Here is an 18,802-nt window from a genome sequence, read left to right as displayed (position 1 = left end):
CGAGTTTTAGAAAATGCACAAACTCTGAACAACCGCTGTATGTTTAAAAGTGGACTCAAAATATAAAACACAACAGAAAACTGTATGTAAAAGAAGCATTTATTCGAATAGAGACAGTCTTAGACACCACATTGTTTCAAATTATACCGTGCATGATGTAAATATTTAGAGGTTTTTGTTCTTGCTGTTCTGAGAGTTAAAGAACAGTTTTGGTCAAAATAAAAATCCAAAGTAAGGTCACAAAAATCTGCTGTTTTACACCAGTAACATTGGACTACCAGCACGGCACATCGCGTGCGTGCACACACACAGCATGTCGCTGGTCATGTTTGAGAAACTTTGATTTTTTGTAGTGACACGGTAAAAGCAAACACTACTGGCTCTCTGCAACCCATAATTGGTATTTGGAAATTGGTATTTTAAGTGTTTAAACCATTTATTTACTCAGTCCGCTCATCACCTCCCGTCAGAACTCCCACGCGCATAAAACACAGAAAATAAACACAAATCTTCCACAAGCCTAACCCCTGAGGGGATTTCTGCATAAACCCCAAACACACACACCCCCGGCACGCCACCCCGACAGTTACACGGGGTTCGGGCGCTATTTTTCAGCCAAAACACGGGGTTTTTGAGAGCCGCGCCAACGCAGCCCCCGCCCCGCGGCGCTGAGGGACCCCGGGGCTGCCGGGCGGGCAGGGCCCCTCGCCCGCCTCAGGACGAGCCCCGAGGACCCCCAGCCCCCGGAGCCGAGCCCGGGGCCTCCCCCAGCCCCGAGCGGCGGCCCCGCGGCGCTCCTCCGCCCTCAGCCCCGGGGAGGAAGGGGCGTGAGGGGGGCTGAGGAGCCTCCCGCAGCCAGGGCGCTGCCGGGGCGCCGTCAGGGCGCTGTCAGGGCGCCGGTCCCCGCCTCCGCGCCCCGCCCCGCCGCGGTTTGGCCGGGCCCCGCCGCTGCCGCTCCCCCTCCTCCTCCGCGCGTCCCGCCGGGAGACTCGCCTCGGCCCAGCCGCCTCACTCCGCTTCCGCCATCTTGTCACCTCCCTCCCGGGGAGGCGCTGCGCAGGCGCGCTGGGCGCCGCCGCCAGGTGACGCCGCCCGCCGCCACCTTGGGGCTTCGTGCGGCGGGGCTGAGGGGAAAGGGGCAGCTGCCCGAGGGCTTCTTCAGTAAACGGGGCGTTAATAAATCTGGGGGATTAGCTGTAAGACGTGTGTTTTGAGGGGGCTGTGTGAAGGTTAAAGGCAAGAAAGGGCCTGCCCCGAGGGCTTTTCTATGTTAGTTGTTCAAAGATTCCCAAACAGGAGGTGGTGGCGAGCCCCTGATGTCTCAGGAATATGAAACTGAAGGGACTTTTAGATCACTTAGCCTAGCTTCCAGTTCTTCCTGCAACATGTTGGTTCTAAGCCTCTCTCTGCTAAGAGGATGAGAGCTTCTTCCTTGGAACTGACCGTAATTGAGCAGAGTTGAATTACACCATTACTTAAGCGTAGGTGGTAGCGACTTCTTTGCACTACCTGGCATAGAAGAGCAAAGCCCAGCCTCCACACAGACAATTAGCCACTGTACCGCATTAGGTTAACTCAAATCTTGCATGGGATATCCTGACAAACTCAGTACCTCTCCTTCTGTGTGTCATGAAATGTTTTCTTCTTTGTGACGGAATACTCTTAGAGGTCTTGTAGGAAACTTAAAAATGTTGAAAGTTGTAGAGCAAGGTATTGTTAAGATACAGCAAGGTATTTCCTGCTGCGTGAAATTGATGCAAGATTGTTTGGAAACTGGGTGGAGCAAGGAAGTTTCTTCTGAGGAGGAAAAATACCTGCTGCAGGAAGGCTAGGTAGCAAGACAAAAAGTTCTGTGCTTTGTAACCTCTTGCAAGGAAAATAGCAAATGGGGCCTTAAGTTACTTTATCATCAAAGAGAGAAAAAAACACGGAGCAAGGTGCACAATTGGAATGTGCAAGTCTCGTGTAGCAGCCACACCAAGCGGCTGAATGCTGCGCTGCTTTAACAAACATCCGGGAACGGTGCCGATTACAGCAAGGAGGTAGTGGCGAAAAAAGGAAGTGTTTGTACTCTATCAGAAAAAAAAAAAACAAAAACAAAAACAACAAAGGTTAGGTTACCTATTCCTTAGGATTCCCAGAAGCGTCAAGGAAGTGCAGGGCAAAATAAATACGCATTATCAACGACGCTAAAAACGCGTTGTTAAACAGGGAAAGCCTAAAAGAACCAATTTAGGATTAACAGTTCTGATAAAATACCTTTCCTTAAATCCCAAACATTCCATCCCTTTTAGTTAGGGAGCATCCTTTGTGTTTTTTTTAAAGAAAACCACAAACCACCACACCGGCTGTGTAGCAATTGAAGCCCCTGCCCGTGCTCGCTCCCGCGCAGCCGCGGGGCCTCCCCCTGCCCGGCAGCCGCTGCGCGCTCCCGGCGGGCCGTACCAAGCGGCGGCGACACCGAGAGGGGGATCCCTGGTGCCCCGCCCTCCCCTCTCCCTCACGGGGGTGCGGGCGCCTCTTGGCCTCCTCCACTCTCCCCCCCCGTTTTCCTTCCCTCAGTGGTCCCGCCCGGCCTGGGCGGGCTGAGGAGACGGCGGGGGGCGCGCGGCCGCCGCCTCCTCCTGGTAGCGCGGCCCCTGCCCGCTCCCGGCCCCGGCCGCCGCCGCCGCCCCGGGGATGCCGACACAGCGGGACGGCAGCGGCACCATGACGGCTCCGGGCGGCGGAGGGGGCGGCCTGGGCGGGGACGGAGGCCACCAGGTCCGCGTGAAAGCCTACTACAAGGGGTGAGTGAGGCGGCGGCGGGGCCGGGGGCCCGCGCGGTGCCTCCCCGGTGCCTCCCCTCACGGCCGTGCCCGCGCTGCCCCCCCCCCCACTCCCCCCCCGCGGGGCTCTCGGTGCCACAGCCGGGGAAAATGAGGAAAAAAATAGGGGTTTTGGGGCCGGGCGCTGCGTGTGGGGATCTGTTCGGGGCTGAAGGAGGAGAGTTGGGCTGAAAACCTGCCCTGTAGGGTCCTGGGGTGCTCCCCGGGGCTTCTGAGGGAGCCGAGTGGCAGCGAGGTGCTGGGGGCCTGCAGGGGGAGAGGCTGGGTGCTGCTCTCCTGCAGCAGCGTGTAACGACACATATAATGTGATATAATACAATATAATATAAAGGATGCCCTGCTGGGGGTGTGCGGCGCCCTGTTGGGCACCAACAGTTAGAGGAGCCGGCCTGAAAAGAGCAAGGTTCATGGGGCCGTGGAGGTGGGTGGGAGGTGATCTCATCAGAAAACAACGCAGGTTGTGTTTTTGGGTTAGGATGGAGCTCCAGGCACTCTCGACAGCTCCCTTCCAGTTACCTGGGTTAAGTACGAGAAAACACTTACTATGTTTATGGTGTCCACTGTCTGATATCCATAGTCTTATAGTTTTAAGGAGCGGTATAGAAGCCTTGCTGAGCACTTGGCATTTGCTAATGCCCTTTGTTTCTGGGCTGTGTCTGCTTTGGGGCTTTTCTTGGCAAAAGTGCTGTATGATCTGTGTAAAAGTGGCATAATCTGTGGTTTTATGAGGTCTGTGGAATGCTTTCAAACTAATAGTATGTGAAACTCTGCTCTTTTACAGTCCCTTTAATGCCCCATTTCTTAAAGGAGTGGAGATGGCCCTGGCCATTAGCTGACAGAAGCGTTCATTTGGGCAGGCAGCGAACTAAAGTGGAAACTGCTCTGGATTAAAACCATTTATTTTTCTTCTACTGGGTCAGTTTTAATCTTGATCACTTCCACATGCAATCATTTGACTTCTTGCTTTAGTGCTGGGAGGCTGTGGCGCAAGAAGAGAGATAAAGCAGCCCAGGGTTGTGGGAGTGCAGAAGAAAACTGCTACATCGGAGAGGAATGCTGGCTCATGACACTTTAAATATTAGGTAGCAATTTCACAGGCACTGGAATGTTTCCTTTGAGTTTCAACTGAGTTTCATCTGCTGACTTTTTAACTGTTAATGCAATTGTCAGTTTACTTTTAATAGTGGCACTGAATCATATGGGCAGTTGGTTAACCAACAAACTAACAGGCTGAATGCCTTTGTAATGATTCATTTCGAGGTCTAAACAAATTATTCTCTCTGCTCTCCTACAAAGCAAGTCTCATGCCCACTTCTCAAGCTAGTGTTATCAAGAAATGGATAGCAAAGGAAAACATTTTACTTGTGCTGGAATGACTTGGAGACTGAGGATCTAAATGCTGATATCAAAGGCAGCATTTTTGCTTTAATCAAATAAACCGTATCAAGATTAGAGCTGGATAGAGGATTTTTAGGGAAATAGTGTTAATTAGGAAATGTTAATCTCTCTTAACTTTTTTTTTTCTGATAGAAGCCTTTAAATGGGATGTAGAAGTTACAGTGCAAGTCTCGCTTGGAAGTTCTTTTCAACTTCCACTTGTGTCTGGTCAAAGACAAAAAAAAGAAAGCTCCCCCCAAGAAAACCCCAGCCCAGCAAGTCAGAAGCCCGGGCTGGCTCTCAGAAGGTGGTGGTGGGGCTGCTCCTGCCAGCTCGAGGCTGAGTCCCAGTCCCAGAACATCACTCCGTCTGGCCAGGAGCCTAATTGCTTTTCTCAGCCTAGACAAAGGCTTTCATGAAGAGCTCTTTGAAGGGTCTTTGTTTCATTCAACTATGCAGTGGTAATTCTGTACCTTAAATTCATGCAATATGTAAAACCAGGAAGGAAAATTTTCCTAAAACAGATCATGAGAATAAGAGGGTGGGAATTCCCAAACACTTGGGAATTGGGTTGAGTTTACCCTGATATTTCCTTCTCTCAGGTGAGCCACTCTTATCGTAGGGCTAGTTTAAAGGGCTGAAAATAGTCTTATCTGTTTTAAAGGGTTACTGTCATCAGGGCAGGGTCTGTGACAGAGGCTCCTGACTGAGCTGGTAGGAATTTATTATAACTAAAGTTTAGTGCTTTTTCATTGATAGAGTAACAATGTGTATCAGCTTCAAATGTGCAGCACTTACACACCCTCTGTAATTACAGCCATTTTAAGTGTCTAGTTATCTTTTAAAAGTTTATGTTTTTGCTCATCTCAGTTGTTGTGGATGCTTTTTGTCAGTTCAGTACCAGAAGCTGTTACATCAGGGGAGGATTGCGTTGTAGTAGGTGAAAACAGGTAGGGGTGATAGGCTGCGTGTGCACTATGAATTCTATAGAATTGATGTTCATTTAAAACAAAACAAAACAACAATCTTGTAGAACCATTTTCTGTCATGATTGGAACTGCTAGGTTTTTTTTCTTCAGTGGTTGACAGTTTTAGTGCTGTTTTAACTGCATAGGCTGTAATGTAGGTTAGACTTCTAGCGTAGTTAAAGGCATAGGATCCCAGTGCTTTACCCACAGACTATTTGATTTATTTTGAATGAAAAATACTCCTGGCAGTCCTCTCGCAATACATGTTAAATTAGCTTCTTTTCTTAATTTTACATGAGTGGAATAAGTGGTGGGAAAAAAAAAAAGTTCCATTTTAATTGTAAAATCAAAGTGCACCTTCATAGATATTTCCAGAAAATTGCTTTTAAAAGTTTTTGCTTTCTCACATCCTTTGTTTATATTATTCTTTGTCTTGAGAACTTTCTGGTCAGATTTTCATCTCGATGTCTTCTGTTGTCTGTTGAATATAAAGTTCTGCAGAGGAGAGTGTTCAGCTTTATAGGCTTGAACCAGAGCTTTTTAAACATACAAACATATAAACTCCTCCTTGCAGTTTCAACACTGATTTCATTTTGTGGCTGGCTGCTTTTTCTGGTGATGTTTTTTATTTTTTTCCCCAGAAAAAACAACTGTGCAGGAGGCGGCAATTTCCAGACCTCAGGCCTTTCCTGGAGAAGGAGAAAAGAGACACTTAAATAGTGTAAGATCTTATCAGATCTTACTGCAAAGATACTGAAACAGCAGAATTCTCCAGGAGAATTCTTGCATGGGCTAATTTCAGTGAGCTAAAGCCTTAACGACTGACATAGCAGTGTGATAAGCATGTGGATGTGTAATTAATCTGTGCCTAGATATCTCTGCATCCTCAGGTATATGGATAGTCGTATGAGGCTCCAGACAGAAAAGTCTCCAGCAGTAGTCTCCCGCAGAAGCTTGAGTTTAGAAGTAGAGAGTGAGATAGGTGTATTCAGTTGCACTTAACTGTCAGCATTGTGTTTTTTTCTTTGTTGTTGCTAAAGGCTCTTTGGACTGCTGGATGATCTGTAAAAGAAAGGGCATGAGAAAGAAGCTGTTTGATCTTGGAGGAAAGGTGGGACTTGCATCAGTACAGCTCTTTCCTAATGAAGACAGCTTCAAAGTGGTCTTAGGTGCAAGAAGTGTGGAAAGCGCAATAAAACGTGAAGGTGACAGCAGAGCTACTCTGGAAGCAAGACTTAGCTCAGGAGAAAGTGCCAGTGACACCACTATGGTTAAAATTGCAAAGTGAGCTTGTAGGAAGACCTGTAATCTTTCAGTTCCTGCATCATGTAAAGCTGCCTTCTCGTCTGTAGAAAAAAACGTGCAAGGTGTTGCTTGTAGCCTCTTGTTCATATTTACATTCCTCCTTTGGTTTAATATCGCTGTTGGCTAGGGTTCTGCAGAACGCACTGACAAGTTGGTGTTTGTTGGTGCGGGCTGGGTGCTTTTCCAGGTCTGTTCCTCGGCTCTCTGATACGTGTCTGACCGAAGGTAGCAGTGTAGTACTTTAGAGAATTAAATTCTAAAATAATAAACCCCTCTTCTATTTGAAGGGCAATTAGTTTTCCATTTGAAGGGCAACTGTTTTGCCACTTGAAAGCAACAAGTAGGAAGTGTTCATTCAATCTGGATCAGCTTTGCTTCATCAATAAGGGAAGGGTTTTTGTTTCTAAGCTGTTCAACGCATCCTAGTATCGTGGATACGTGACGTTTGCTGGTCACAGTAGCAATGTAGAGATAAATGTGTGGACCTGAAAAAAAAAAATTAAACAGTTTTTAGTGATTTTTCTTTTAATCTTCATTTTTTGCTAGAGCAGCAGTGATTACCGCCTGTCAGGACTGTGGTCTGTCACCTGCCTCTTGTCTGCCAGTAGCAGTCATACAGTCGCGCTGCTCGAACCTACCCTCTCCCATTGTGTACCAGTTCAATCACAAAATAAGCTGGAAAAGTTGAAATGTTCAGCTCTGACTGCTTAGTGCCCTGCAGAACGTAACCTTTTATTTAAGAAATAAATCTGTGCAGGGAGGGGGAATGAAGGTGAACCTCAGCTGCAAATCAGTGAAGTTGCTAAGCGGTGCGGTGCCTTATCTCCCTGCAGAGACGTGGGTCCCTGACAAGCAGGAAATGCAGGTTGAGGCTTTGCCTCCTAGCAGGGCCTCCTCGCTTGCTGGTGATGCCTGGTGTCAGCAGCGCGTGCGAGATCTAACCCTGAACAGAAACAGAGCAGAGCTGCCGCTTCGCTCCTCTCAGCTTTGATTCCATCCTGTTGTCAGTTGTGTCAGCAGAGAGACTCCCTGGCTTTTTTCATCCTTTCTTTTGTGTTTTTTCTAGCTTTGTGTTAAGCATCTCTACATAACAGGGTACAGATACTGTTCTGTCTTGTGTGGAAAGAAGAGGTGCAATTCCTTGGCCAAATAACAGAGCAGCTTTCTGACTTCCATTCAGATTTTTGAGGTGTGATTTCGGTATCCTAGCAGTTTCTTGGAGTCTTTCCCCTAGCTAAACTATCTCTGCTCATAAGGCCAGAAGTAGGCTGTCCTAGCGTGCTTAGAATTGCTAGTTTGTGTGTGCTGTTGAACTCAAAGCAGCCTCTGCAATATTCAGGCACACGTGTTTATCATGCTTGTTTGCTGCCCCTCCTGGAAGGGTTTCATGTTCCGTGACCACAGTGTAAGCCACGAACTGCTGGATATGACTCTGCCCCTGTGCAAGGTGATTTATAGTCATCGATTTTGATGTATACGTACATCTCAGTCTGGTGGGGACCTTGATGTGGATTTTGCCCAGATGCAAATGGTGCCTGTTGTTTCCGTTCCACTCCACCACCAAACAGTGCTGGCATTGACAACTGCACCGAACAAATGAATCTTAACTGGTCAAATTTTTAGGGGGAAGATGAGCGTCACAGGTCAAGTGTCGGGTTTATACAAGACGTTTGAAGTGTAGTGCTGTGAACAGTCCTCTTTTTTTCCCTCTCTTCCTCTCTACCTTCCTCTGAACTGTACCTCTGGCATCCTTTGCTTAAAGGGCTGCTACCCTGAGTCACCTGTTCCCCTGTAAGGCCCAGCAAATACCAAGACAGTGGGTCAGCGTGTTATGTTAATGCATTTAAAGCACCAGGTTAACTCACTTTCCATCTTGCCTATAACAGAAATACCAGTTCTGCATAACAGTAAAGCACTAAATTTTAAATCTAAGTATACGCTTTGCTCGTCTGTTTGCGCTCCCTGTCATTGTGGTGCAGCATCACCATGCCTTTCTAAAGGCACTTTAAATATTTGGAACTTTTTTCCACCCTTTAATCTGGTAGGCAACCTGTTTAATATTTTTCATTAATGTTTCATAACATCTATGCAATTGCAATTTAGTTGGAGAAGATGTGTACGTTCTTTAAATATTTTGGTAACTAGTAACAAAATAACTTGTTAGAGTAAGGAAAACCACCAATACGTTAGTAATGTCCTTCTAAATGTTTGCAGCATTTAATTCTTTGTTTTCCACTGACGTAATACTTAATTTCTGTGTGCCGTTAAAATCTCCTATAGCTCACTTCAAAGTTATTTGGCCATGTAAATCTTACTTTTTTCAAAAGCAAATGGCTGGAAGAATAAATGTCAAAGCAGTAATAAAAATCTCTTGGAGCCTGACTTGCTATAGGCAGGACTCTTGGTGCTAATGGCTTATTAATGTTACTTTTAAGGTTTTTTAGGGGGCTGTGGCAAGAGATGGGCTTTATATTAGTAGTATGTGAAAGGCATTAGAGGTAACAATGCTACATATTACAATGTAGTTTCTCAGATTTGTTTTTCTCTTGCTCAGGGACATCATGATAACGTATTTTGAACCTTCCATCTCATTTGAGGGACTGTGCAGTGAAGTCCGTGACATGTGCTCCTTTGATAACGAACAGCTTTTCACCATGAAATGGATTGATGAAGAAGGTAAATCAATACTTGCCACTTGGCTTTCTGACAAATATCTGATCAATATGGTGCTAAGCTTTCAATCTGTCCTCTCCCTTTCATCTTTCCCTTTCTTTCTGCCTTCGTGAGATAAGCTCAATGTTTTTAGAAATGGTAAATCTGACTGTAAAAGTAATGGCTACCCAATGCCCTTGCAAGTATATCTTAATTGTTGTTATTCCAAATCACTTTGTGTGGTGCTCCATTCCTGTTTTATTTTTAACCAAAGAAATAACCCAGTGACCATTAAAATGTGAGTTCAATGTTTAGATTTTGTAGGAAGGAAATGGAAAATACACTTGAGGAAGCCAGTGATTCCCCATAAGCCTTAACTGTTTCAAAAAGAGTTAAACTAACCTTAATGATACAAAATACCATATTTGTATGAAATATTGGTACAATTTAATATATAGTTATACATGTAACCACAAAAAGTTGTATTTTCAGTGTTTGTATCAGCTGTTCCTTTAGCAATCTAAAGTCTAACAACATATAGTTAATTAAACTTTTTACAAGTATTAGAAGAAAAAAATGAAAGAAAATATTTATCTGAATGGTAGCTCAGAATGATCCATGTTATTGTTTACTTCACATGAAAAAAAGTTCAGGCAGTTCTCCTTTTTTCTTAACAGATCAGATGTAGTCCAGTGTCCCTTCTGAGTTGTATGTACACGTTAGGAACGTTTTGAAAAGCTTAACTGTAGTTCTTACACCAATGCCATAAAGAAAGTGTTCTACGCAAGTTTTGAGCTGCACCAGAGACATCTGAATTATGAAATAGCTGTTATGTTAGCATGCTAAGTACTTGATGGCATAAAAGGCCATAATGTGCTGCGATTTGTCTGCAGTGATTAGTATTTGTATGCAGTGATTACCATAAATGGTGCTTGTAAACCTGTTTTCTCACAGCTTTCCCCTTCAGAATTGGGTGAGTGCCAGTTTATTCAGAGCTTAGAACTAAACATGGACCAAAGCTGATTTTGGAAGTGCAATATGGGCAGGTGTGCTGAAATTCTGGTCTTCAGTATCTAAGCAGGTTTTCTCCCCCGCTCCCTTGCCGGGATTCCCAAGTTTCTTGCACAAGGCAGATGCAGTTAAGGAAAGGAGCGATGTTTATGACCAAACTTGTGTGCAGTGGTGCTAGTTGAGTTGGATGTGAACTTCACAGTAAGCTGGCTGGTTTGTTTTATCTGGAGGAGGATGGTAGACTTTTCACTGAAGAGGAAGAGTCTAGAGAGTCATAGTAAAAAGTACACCTCTTTTTAATGAAATGTGTGTGTAAAAATTAAAAAAAAAAAAAAAAAGTGCAGATTCAGTGGTTTACTTGAAGCAACAGCTTGTTCTACCTCAACTTTTGCTCTTTGATTGGAGACAGGTAAAAAGAAGAACACTGCAGTTAGACTTTTTTTCATGTATTCACTTAGGATACAGTGCAGGTGTAGAGCATTGTGTATAACTACTTCTGTTTCTGAGAGGTAATCGCACAAAGGCAAATCTAATTTAGTTGAATAGAAACACGCAAAGAAGTTCAGGTTCAACTGGAAAATGGAGTTGAACTTGGTTTGTTTTTAGAAAGACTTCTATTTTGAACTTCTTGTTAAAAAAGTCAAAATTGAATATTTTCCATTGATATTTTATCTGGCTTTAGATAACTGCAAAATTATTACTTGTTCATTGGTGAAAGAATATTCTTTTAACACTTTTTTTTTTTTTTTAATACTTAGCCACCATTAATAATACTTTAAATTCAGACTTCTGTTACTCCCCATTAGATTTTTGAAGTGAAATTGTGAATCTGAAGGCATTGTGGGAAAGGTCAGTTATGTGCTATTGCCATTGTGATCACCAATAAAAAATAAATGTGCAAGTCAGATTTAATTATGAAGCTTCCTACTAATGTCTGCAAACCTGTGCCTAGTTCAAAGCACTGCGTATGCTCTTGAAAGCCTCCCTTTCTTCTGCCAAAAAGAAACACAAAACTGTTTGCACAGGTGTCAAAAACAAATGAAGAAAAACTGGTTTGTTGATTCTTGGTGTGTTTGAATAAATAGTTGTTCCTTCTCCTCCTGCCCTGCTCTCCATTGTGTGAGTTTGTGCGGTGGGTAGGCGGTTTGATGCCCAGATAGGCTAATTGGGCAGGGACATGCAGTATGATGAAAAACGGCTAAAGGTGACTTCAAAGATTGGAGTGGCTTTGAGTGTTATGAAATTCAGAAAAGAATAAATATAGAATTCTGATAATGGACAATCTAGAAGTATTTTTCCATAAGGTATCCTGCACCTCTTGTACTGAAATAATGCGTAACTTTGTAGGAGACCAAGCCAATGATACTTTGTGATTATGATCTGCTTGCAACTTGGGAATATCTTAGATTCTTACTTTCCTTGAAAGCATTCAATGTGACTATGTTCAGATGTACTCTCTGAACAGAATGAAAAATAAGTACTACCATGCAGGAGAATATTGTTTTGTTTTCCTACAATAATAATCTTAGGCACAACTGTGAGGGAACTGTCAAATGGCACAGAACTAATTGGGTTAAGTTTTGTATTGTTCTCTTTTCTTTCTTCAGGAGACCCATGTACAGTTTCTTCCCAGCTGGAGTTGGAAGAAGCCTTTCGTTTGTATGAGCTAAACAAGGATTCAGAGCTTCTAATTCATGGTATGGTGAAATTCAGTGTTTTACTTCTAATGATTGCACTTACAAAGAAGTGCAATTTTTATGTGTTATCTGTGTCTTTTGCACTACTCCAGCTTCCTTGGTTAAAGTCCATTGTGGCATCCTGCCAAGGATGCTGAAAACCATGCACCACGCTTTTTTGCTTTCAGCACTTGTAAATGCCTTTTATGAAATTAAGTGAAGATAAAATACTTTGGTCTTAGTTTATTGATGAGACAGCTCCCATCTCTCATTCGTATGCTTGCTGGCAGTGAGTGGTAGAAAATATGTGTGTATGTTATACAGCACCCACAGTTCTTCATCAGTTTGGCTGGAAGGAAGAGACAGCTTTTCAGCTTCCCAGAAAATCTTTTTAAAAATAGAAAAGAATTGTATCTGTTTTATATATAAATAATATACATAACCCTGGGAAAAAAAAGGGCTAGTATAGACAAGATCACACTTGGCTGTTAGGATACTGTAGTATGATATTTATAGTCAAGATTTCTAAATACTGACTGCAGGAATTGTCCACGTGAGAAACCATCATCAGTAGTTGTTGCTAGTTACCTCTGTTAGGAAATAACTTTGTTTGCTCTGCTGTTCGGTTTTATTTCTCGTGTGGATCATTGTTTTGTCTAGCAAAGATTTTTGTGGGAGCTTTTCAGCTTGCTTTCTGTTAAACTAAGTTTTGTTAAAGTGTATTCTGAGTGCGTTTCAGAAGTGTTGTACTTAACCCAAAGATTTTTCTGTCTGGAACAAAAATTAATAGAAATCCAATGTTTTTCTTGCAGTATTCCCTTGCGTACCAGAACGGCCTGGCATGCCTTGTCCGGGAGAAGATAGTAAGTAGGCTTTTTAGTGAAGAAGTACTTAAAATCAGGGATTCCTATTCTAGAAGACTGAATAGATTTCCTTTTCTTGGCAATTTTGATATTCTATCATTTGGCTTTCTGTGCTTATAAGCATTAATAATGCAAAATCTCTACAGCTTACGTATTTAAAAGGAGTAGAAACTTTTGCTGAAATTAAATGTTGTTTGTCATTTCTGAATCATTGTTAATAAAAAACATTTTGCATTTCTGTTAACTATCCATGCGTCTCTGCTTTCCTTGCTTTTGCCTCTTTTATCGTGACAGTTTTTTTATTCTATTTCTGTCTCTAGTAGATATCAGATTGCTAGCTGACTAATGTGAGCAAAGGCTTGTAACCAGTGGTAATGAAGTGTCATATCACCAGTTTTAAACCAATGTTTAGGCTATATAAGTATTCTCCAAAAACCTTTAAATCATGCTAGCAAATGTACTAACCATTACAGAGGTGATTTTTCCGTCTGTCTTAATGTAGACTTCTATGCTGTTAGTATTCATTTTATAAAAGGTTATGGGTGTGTTATGCATGAACACATCTGTCAGTTTGATATCCAAGTCTGACAAATGTCAGTGTACCTGCTTAAAAATTAACTTTGGCAGTATGATCAGTGCTGCTTTTCTGAAAAAACAAGGTTGTAGACTAAATCTGAAATAGGTTTGCAACTCAGTGTAGTTTTGTGTATCCTAGTTCTCAGTTTTGGTTCTTGATAATGCAAAAATACGGTGGTGGTGGCTGTGGACCTAAAACTGGAGGATTTGTGCAAGCAATCTTACAAATCATGGCATGCTCATGAAATGCACCTTCTTCCCTCCTTCCCTTTCACACAGCTCCTCCTTGAGTTTAGGCAAGGTAGGTGCATGTTCTGCAAACAAGTGCTTGTATTGTTTGGATCACTTTCCTTCTTTCAACTCACTGACAGTTGGTTAGAGTATTCTACATCAAATTTTCTCCAAAATTTAAAAAAATTAAAAAGATACTTAGAACATTACTCTGTGTTTCTGTAAGGCTGCAGGAGTGAAACATTACTCTGCAAATCACTTTACACAGAATTGTCCATGAGAAGATATTGTAGTTCTGCGTTTATATTTTTATGGATATAATCATATGTTTTTCCTCTTAGAATCCATTTATCGCCGAGGCGCCCGCCGGTGGCGAAAGCTCTATTGTGCAAATGGTCACACTTTCCAAGCCAAACGATTTAACAGGGTGAGACTCTTGTTGGGTATTTAAAACCATGTTACAGGGATGTCTAATTTTGTAATTTTAATGCTACTGCCTTGAAAAATTATAAGGTAGATTTACTCTCAAAATTTATTCTCATTTTTGTTGATTGTCTGTAGTACTTTGGTAATTACAGCTTCAGGAAACTTTCTCAGTATAAAATCAGGCACTTAACAAGAAATAAATATTTGTTGTTCATTTCTCAATACAGTCTGTAATGATACTAGTTAAATGCTCCATTGTTCCCTTAAAACCTTAATAGAGGGCAAACTTTACCACTCACATTAGATGACTGAGCTGACAGTGCATTTGCAGTTCTTTATGTTCTGGGAATAAAAAAAGTCAGAGTTGCTTATGATGCACAGACTTTTCTTTCATTACTTTTAAACAAAAGCTGAGATGTTTTTCTAAACATTCTGCTTATGGTGGCATGTAAGCAACTGTAAGTAACAGACCATTTTCAATATTTTCAAAAAGCAATAGTCAAACACAGTTAAGAACCAGGAAGACTATCTGCTGTGTTTAATTAGTTTTTTTTTTTAAATAAAAAACGAATAAGCAAGGTTCCTTGACAGTTTCAGTACTTTTCTTTCTTTTCTAAGTTGACTGTATCATGCGCTAAATAATGCTAAAATTTGTCTCTGCTAAACCTCATCTTCAGCATTATTCATCTAACTGTACTCTTTTTTTATTCTTTTTTTCTTTTTTTTTTTTTTCTTACAATGCTCTGGGAAACACTCATTGACCTCTTCCTAGTCAAAGGCTGTCAAGGCACCATCACGGAATCACTTTCTCTCTTGCTTTGTAGGCACCATGTTTTCATGGTTCTTTTGAGTTGCATTGAGTGTTCTTCAATGAGTGGTGACCCTCTCATTTCCTGTTACCTGGTGGTTTAACTGTGCTGAAGCTTTTGCTCTCCTGCTTTTCTCTCTACAAATCTAAGTACTTATCTACACAGAGAGATGATGAGACACTTAGCAAGTCAGTTTGGTTGCAGGAACCTGTTGGTTTACCTGCACTGCTTTTGACCTGGAGTTGGCTCGCGTCTCTCTGGGTCCACGTGCAGCAGAAGAGCCTGACTGTGCCTGCACCTTTCCAAGCAGATGTGCTCCTTCCTGTACAGCAGTTGCTGCTTATTGTTCATTTGTAATTTCTGAGCTCTTCTGTGGTATCTGCCTGTTCTATCTTTAAGCTCTGAGAAAGGGACTCTGCTCATGTAGTGCTAATTTCATTAGGGGTCTCTGATCTTCTATCCACTATTCTTCAATAACAAGAGTGTGGAGCGTGTCTAAATAGATTTTGTTGTTTACTTTTGCTCTTCAGTCGGTTTTGTTGATTTGTCATTCTAGCGAGCTCATTGTGCCATCTGCACTGACCGAATATGGGGCCTGGGTCGCCAGGGATATAAATGCATCAATTGCAAACTCCTTGTTCACAAGAAGTGTCACAAGCTTGTCAATATTGAATGTGGACGTCATACACTACAACCAGTAAGTATGGTTTGTCTGAAAAGTTGTCTCTTTTGGTTTTTGTTTGTTTTTAAAGAAATTAATCAAAAGAGCCCACTTCATACTAATGGCTTTCAAACTGTAGTCTGCAAATAATCATGCTAGATGAAATATGAAAGGTTGTCATTCTTTGTCTGCTGTGTTAATGGCAGGAAAATGTCAGAGTCACTTAGCGAAGTGGCAGTTCAGTGAGAAGAGTTCAGTGAGTCTTATTCTTGCATCCGTTATTTATTCCCGTGACAGATATATTTACCTTTTCCTTCACTGTACTGTTATGCTGTGTACTTATATATGCACACAGACGCTATTTTGTATCTTCAAAGAGAACTGCAAGTAAAATATCTTCTCTAAACATGTTAGATTATTTGACTGTTTTCTATATAGAAAAGGATGATTGAGGCACAAAAAATTTGAGACTTCTCTCAAGAGATGGAATCATCTTTAGTTCTTGAGTCTCTGGGGGGGATAAAATAAATATCTTTCCTAGTTTAATATTAAAAGCAGATGTCTACAAGTCTACATGTATATTCTGTAAGTTGATTTGACTAATATATGTACTGCTAAAGTACTTGAGATTTTCTGTCTCAGTTCTCATCTGCTGTACTACTTTTTCTCTGTTGTATTAAGTTGTCACTTCAACAGCTTCTGGGAACTTGTCATAACTTCGGAAAATAGGTAAAATAAGGACTAGAGTCGTTCTTAATATTCATTGTGTATGGATTAGAGCAGTAACTATGTTGATTCATCATGTTAAAAAGTAGCTAGATTATATTCCTCGGGGATCAATTATTGTCTCCAAAGTAATGTTTTTCACAGTCTATTACAAAAATGTGCTTAATTGCAGGAACCAATAATGCCTATGGATCCATCATCGGTGCATCCAGATAATGTAGAATCAGGTAAGATCAATTATTTTTATTCCTTAATTTACTGTATGGAGATGAAACATGAATGTGGATTTTAAAATGAAACAGGATAACGTTGAGCAAGTTATTCTTAAAACATTGTTTTAATTATATTAATAGAACAAGAAAAATAAGAGATTCTTAATACTAAGGGGAAAATAAATATAAAAATCCCTTAGTTTTCTGTATCTTGCAGTTTAAGAAACTAGGCTAAAAATGAAAAATCTAGGCAGTCAGCTACCTTTTCCCATTGATATGCTGCATATTTTAAAAGTTCTGAACAAACAATCAACGAAAGCCCTAAACACAATTACAGTGGAAAAAAAATGAGTAAGGTTTCTATGTGATCAGTAGACAAACAGATTCACTCTTGCAGCAGTCAAAATGGTCATCCTGATGTTTGAATTTGTATATAGACAATGATCAGTTAAAACAACAAAAAGCTGATATTCTGAATGAGATGCTCTGTGTTGAGATTAATCTAAATAGGTTTCCAAATATCATTATAGAGTGTTGCGTTAGCTATAGTGGTTGTTAATGCAGCAAAAAATTATTCCAATAGTTCAGAAATTACAACAAAAAAAGGTTGCCAGTTTTCAATGCTTACATTACATACATTTAAACTGTTTCTCTCTTGCTTCAGTTCTTGGGTGTGGAAACTTTAGGGAAAAAAATTCTTTCATGTCAAGTCTCATTGTTTTTCTTGCACCTCTAGTGATTCCATATAATCCATCAAGCCATGAGAGCTTGGACCATGTTGGTGAAGAAAAAGAGGTAAAGTATCTAACCATGCTAACTATATTCAGAAATCTTCAAGAATTCTCTGTTTTAATGCCTTCATAATTTATATTGTCATGAAATGAAAACTCATACATAAAGCGCATTTGAGATGCTAACTCAGGTGTATGCATGTACGTCTTGTAAGCTGTTCTACTTTGAAACTGGAGTTGAGATGCACTTTGATTTAGAAAGTATTCCAAACTCTTCCAGTTTCACTTGTTCTCATCTGCCACGTTGCTTCCTTCCTTTCCCCTGACATTGCTTTTCAAGGGTAGTTTTAAGAATAACGAGTGTTATTTGAATCACTTGTTTATATTCATTTTGCTATTCTGTTTGAAATGCTAACTTTCCTTAAACAATAGCAACTGCAGTTGTTAAAATTGGCAAGCCTGCTCACTAATTCCAAAGCATCTTTGTCAACAGGCAATGGGCATTAGAGAAAGTGGCAAAGCTTCCTCCAGTTTGGGTCTTCAGGATTTTGATCTGCTCCGAGTCATAGGAAGAGGCAGTTATGCCAAAGTACTGCTTGTTCGATTGAAGAAAACAGAACGCATTTATGCAATGAAGGTGGTGAAAAAAGAACTTGTCAATGATGATGAGGTAGGCAAGCTTTTTATCAATAACTCAGCCAATTGTTCTGAAGAGCTTTAGTACCTGCAACAAAGGGGTGCCAGGCTTCTAGGTCTGCAATGTTAGTTGAAAATCATGCATTACACATTCAACTTCTTGAAGAAATATTTTTTACAAGTTCACAAGACAAATGACCAATTTTGAGGTCTTCATTGACAGACCAGTAGTTCACAGCAGTCATCCAGTGCCAGTAGTTTCTGTCGTGAGCCTCATTACTTCAAGCAGTATTGTCACTGTCATAATCGGCCCTGTCTGCAGCAGTAACTCATGCAGAATTCAAGTTAATGAGCCTCTCACACTTCATTATTTTGGAGCACTATGCAGTATTTCTCCTGTTGTGTTCACTGGGCTGAAAAAGGAAGAGGTGGAGTCTGTTTTTCATGTGTTCAAGTTTATGGATTTTTGGTCACAATGGAGATCCTCACGATGTTATTCTACTTGTTCTTCAAATCAGTCCGTCTTAATTTGGCTGTAGCTTACACAGTGATTAGAGGAAACTTGTAGTTTGTAGGAATTGCAGTATTCAACTGCCATGCTCCTCTGGTTGCTGAAGATTTCCCTCACATTTCTTTAGGCTACTCTGTAAACAGATTTGAGTAACTGTGGTCTGCTATTCAAGAGCTTTTGCATCTATTTCTGGTATACCATTGATTTCTTCTGCATTTGTTAATGATACATTACATTCATCTGCACCAGTTTTTCTGCTAATTGTATTTAGTGTTTGACCTACAAAGTACAACAATCTTTATCCAAATGCCTCTTTTGTTAAACAGGACATTGATTGGGTTCAGACAGAGAAACACGTCTTTGAACAGGCTTCAAATCATCCCTTTCTTGTTGGACTACATTCTTGTTTCCAGACAGAAAGCAGGTAAAGGTCATCAGATGATAAGATAATAGTCTTTTATTCAATAAATATTCCCTATTGTTAGCACCTCAGAAGCCTATTTAAAGGATTAAGTGTTAGTTCGGTAGTAAAAGTCAGTGTACTGTAAATCACTGTGGCCTTTTATGAACAAAAGGCATGTTTATCATTTAAGCTTTTCGGAT

General features: G+C 41.3%; 2 protein-coding genes across 8 annotated transcripts in view; one reads left to right on the top strand and one right to left on the bottom strand.

Annotated features, from left to right (window-relative positions):
• PHC3 (polyhomeotic homolog 3) overlaps positions 1-1,063 on the bottom strand; it is a 36,330-nt gene extending 35,267 nt beyond the window's left edge. For 5 of the 6 annotated variants that reach the window (XR_014696183.1, XM_084530188.1, XM_084530189.1 and 2 more), the window contains exon 1: positions 994-1,039. The gene's annotated coding sequence lies outside the window, so the exon portion shown is untranslated. Of the gene's footprint in view, positions 1-993 lie in introns of all 6 variants that reach the window. The other variant, XM_084530191.1, reaches the window with a different exon arrangement.
• Positions 1,064-2,521: 1,458 nt separating this feature from the next.
• PRKCI (protein kinase C iota) overlaps positions 2,522-18,802 on the top strand; it is a 24,139-nt gene continuing 7,858 nt past the window's right edge. The window contains exons 1-10 of one of the 2 annotated variants that reach the window (XM_084530198.1): positions 2,522-2,789; positions 9,033-9,154; positions 11,749-11,838; positions 12,630-12,680; positions 13,829-13,914; positions 15,279-15,419; positions 16,282-16,336; positions 17,058-17,116; positions 17,546-17,722; positions 18,526-18,623. In XM_084530198.1, the coding sequence (XP_084386324.1) occupies positions 2,680-2,789; positions 9,033-9,154; positions 11,749-11,838; positions 12,630-12,680; positions 13,829-13,914; positions 15,279-15,419; positions 16,282-16,336; positions 17,058-17,116; positions 17,546-17,722; positions 18,526-18,623 (989 nt within the window). In that variant the 5' untranslated portion in view covers positions 2,522-2,679. Of the gene's footprint in view, positions 2,790-9,032; positions 9,155-11,748; positions 11,839-12,629; positions 12,681-13,828; positions 13,915-15,278; positions 15,420-16,281; positions 16,337-17,057; positions 17,117-17,545; positions 17,723-18,525; positions 18,624-18,802 lie in introns of those variants that run through there. The other variant, XM_084530199.1, reaches the window with a different exon arrangement.

This window comes from Aythya ferina (genome assembly GCF_964211825.1).
Source record: "Aythya ferina genome assembly, chromosome: 9".
Classification (NCBI taxonomy): domain Eukaryota; kingdom Metazoa; phylum Chordata; class Aves; order Anseriformes; family Anatidae; genus Aythya; species Aythya ferina.
The sequence above is the reverse complement of the archived record's forward strand: the minus strand, read 5'-3'. Positions and strand labels throughout refer to the sequence as shown.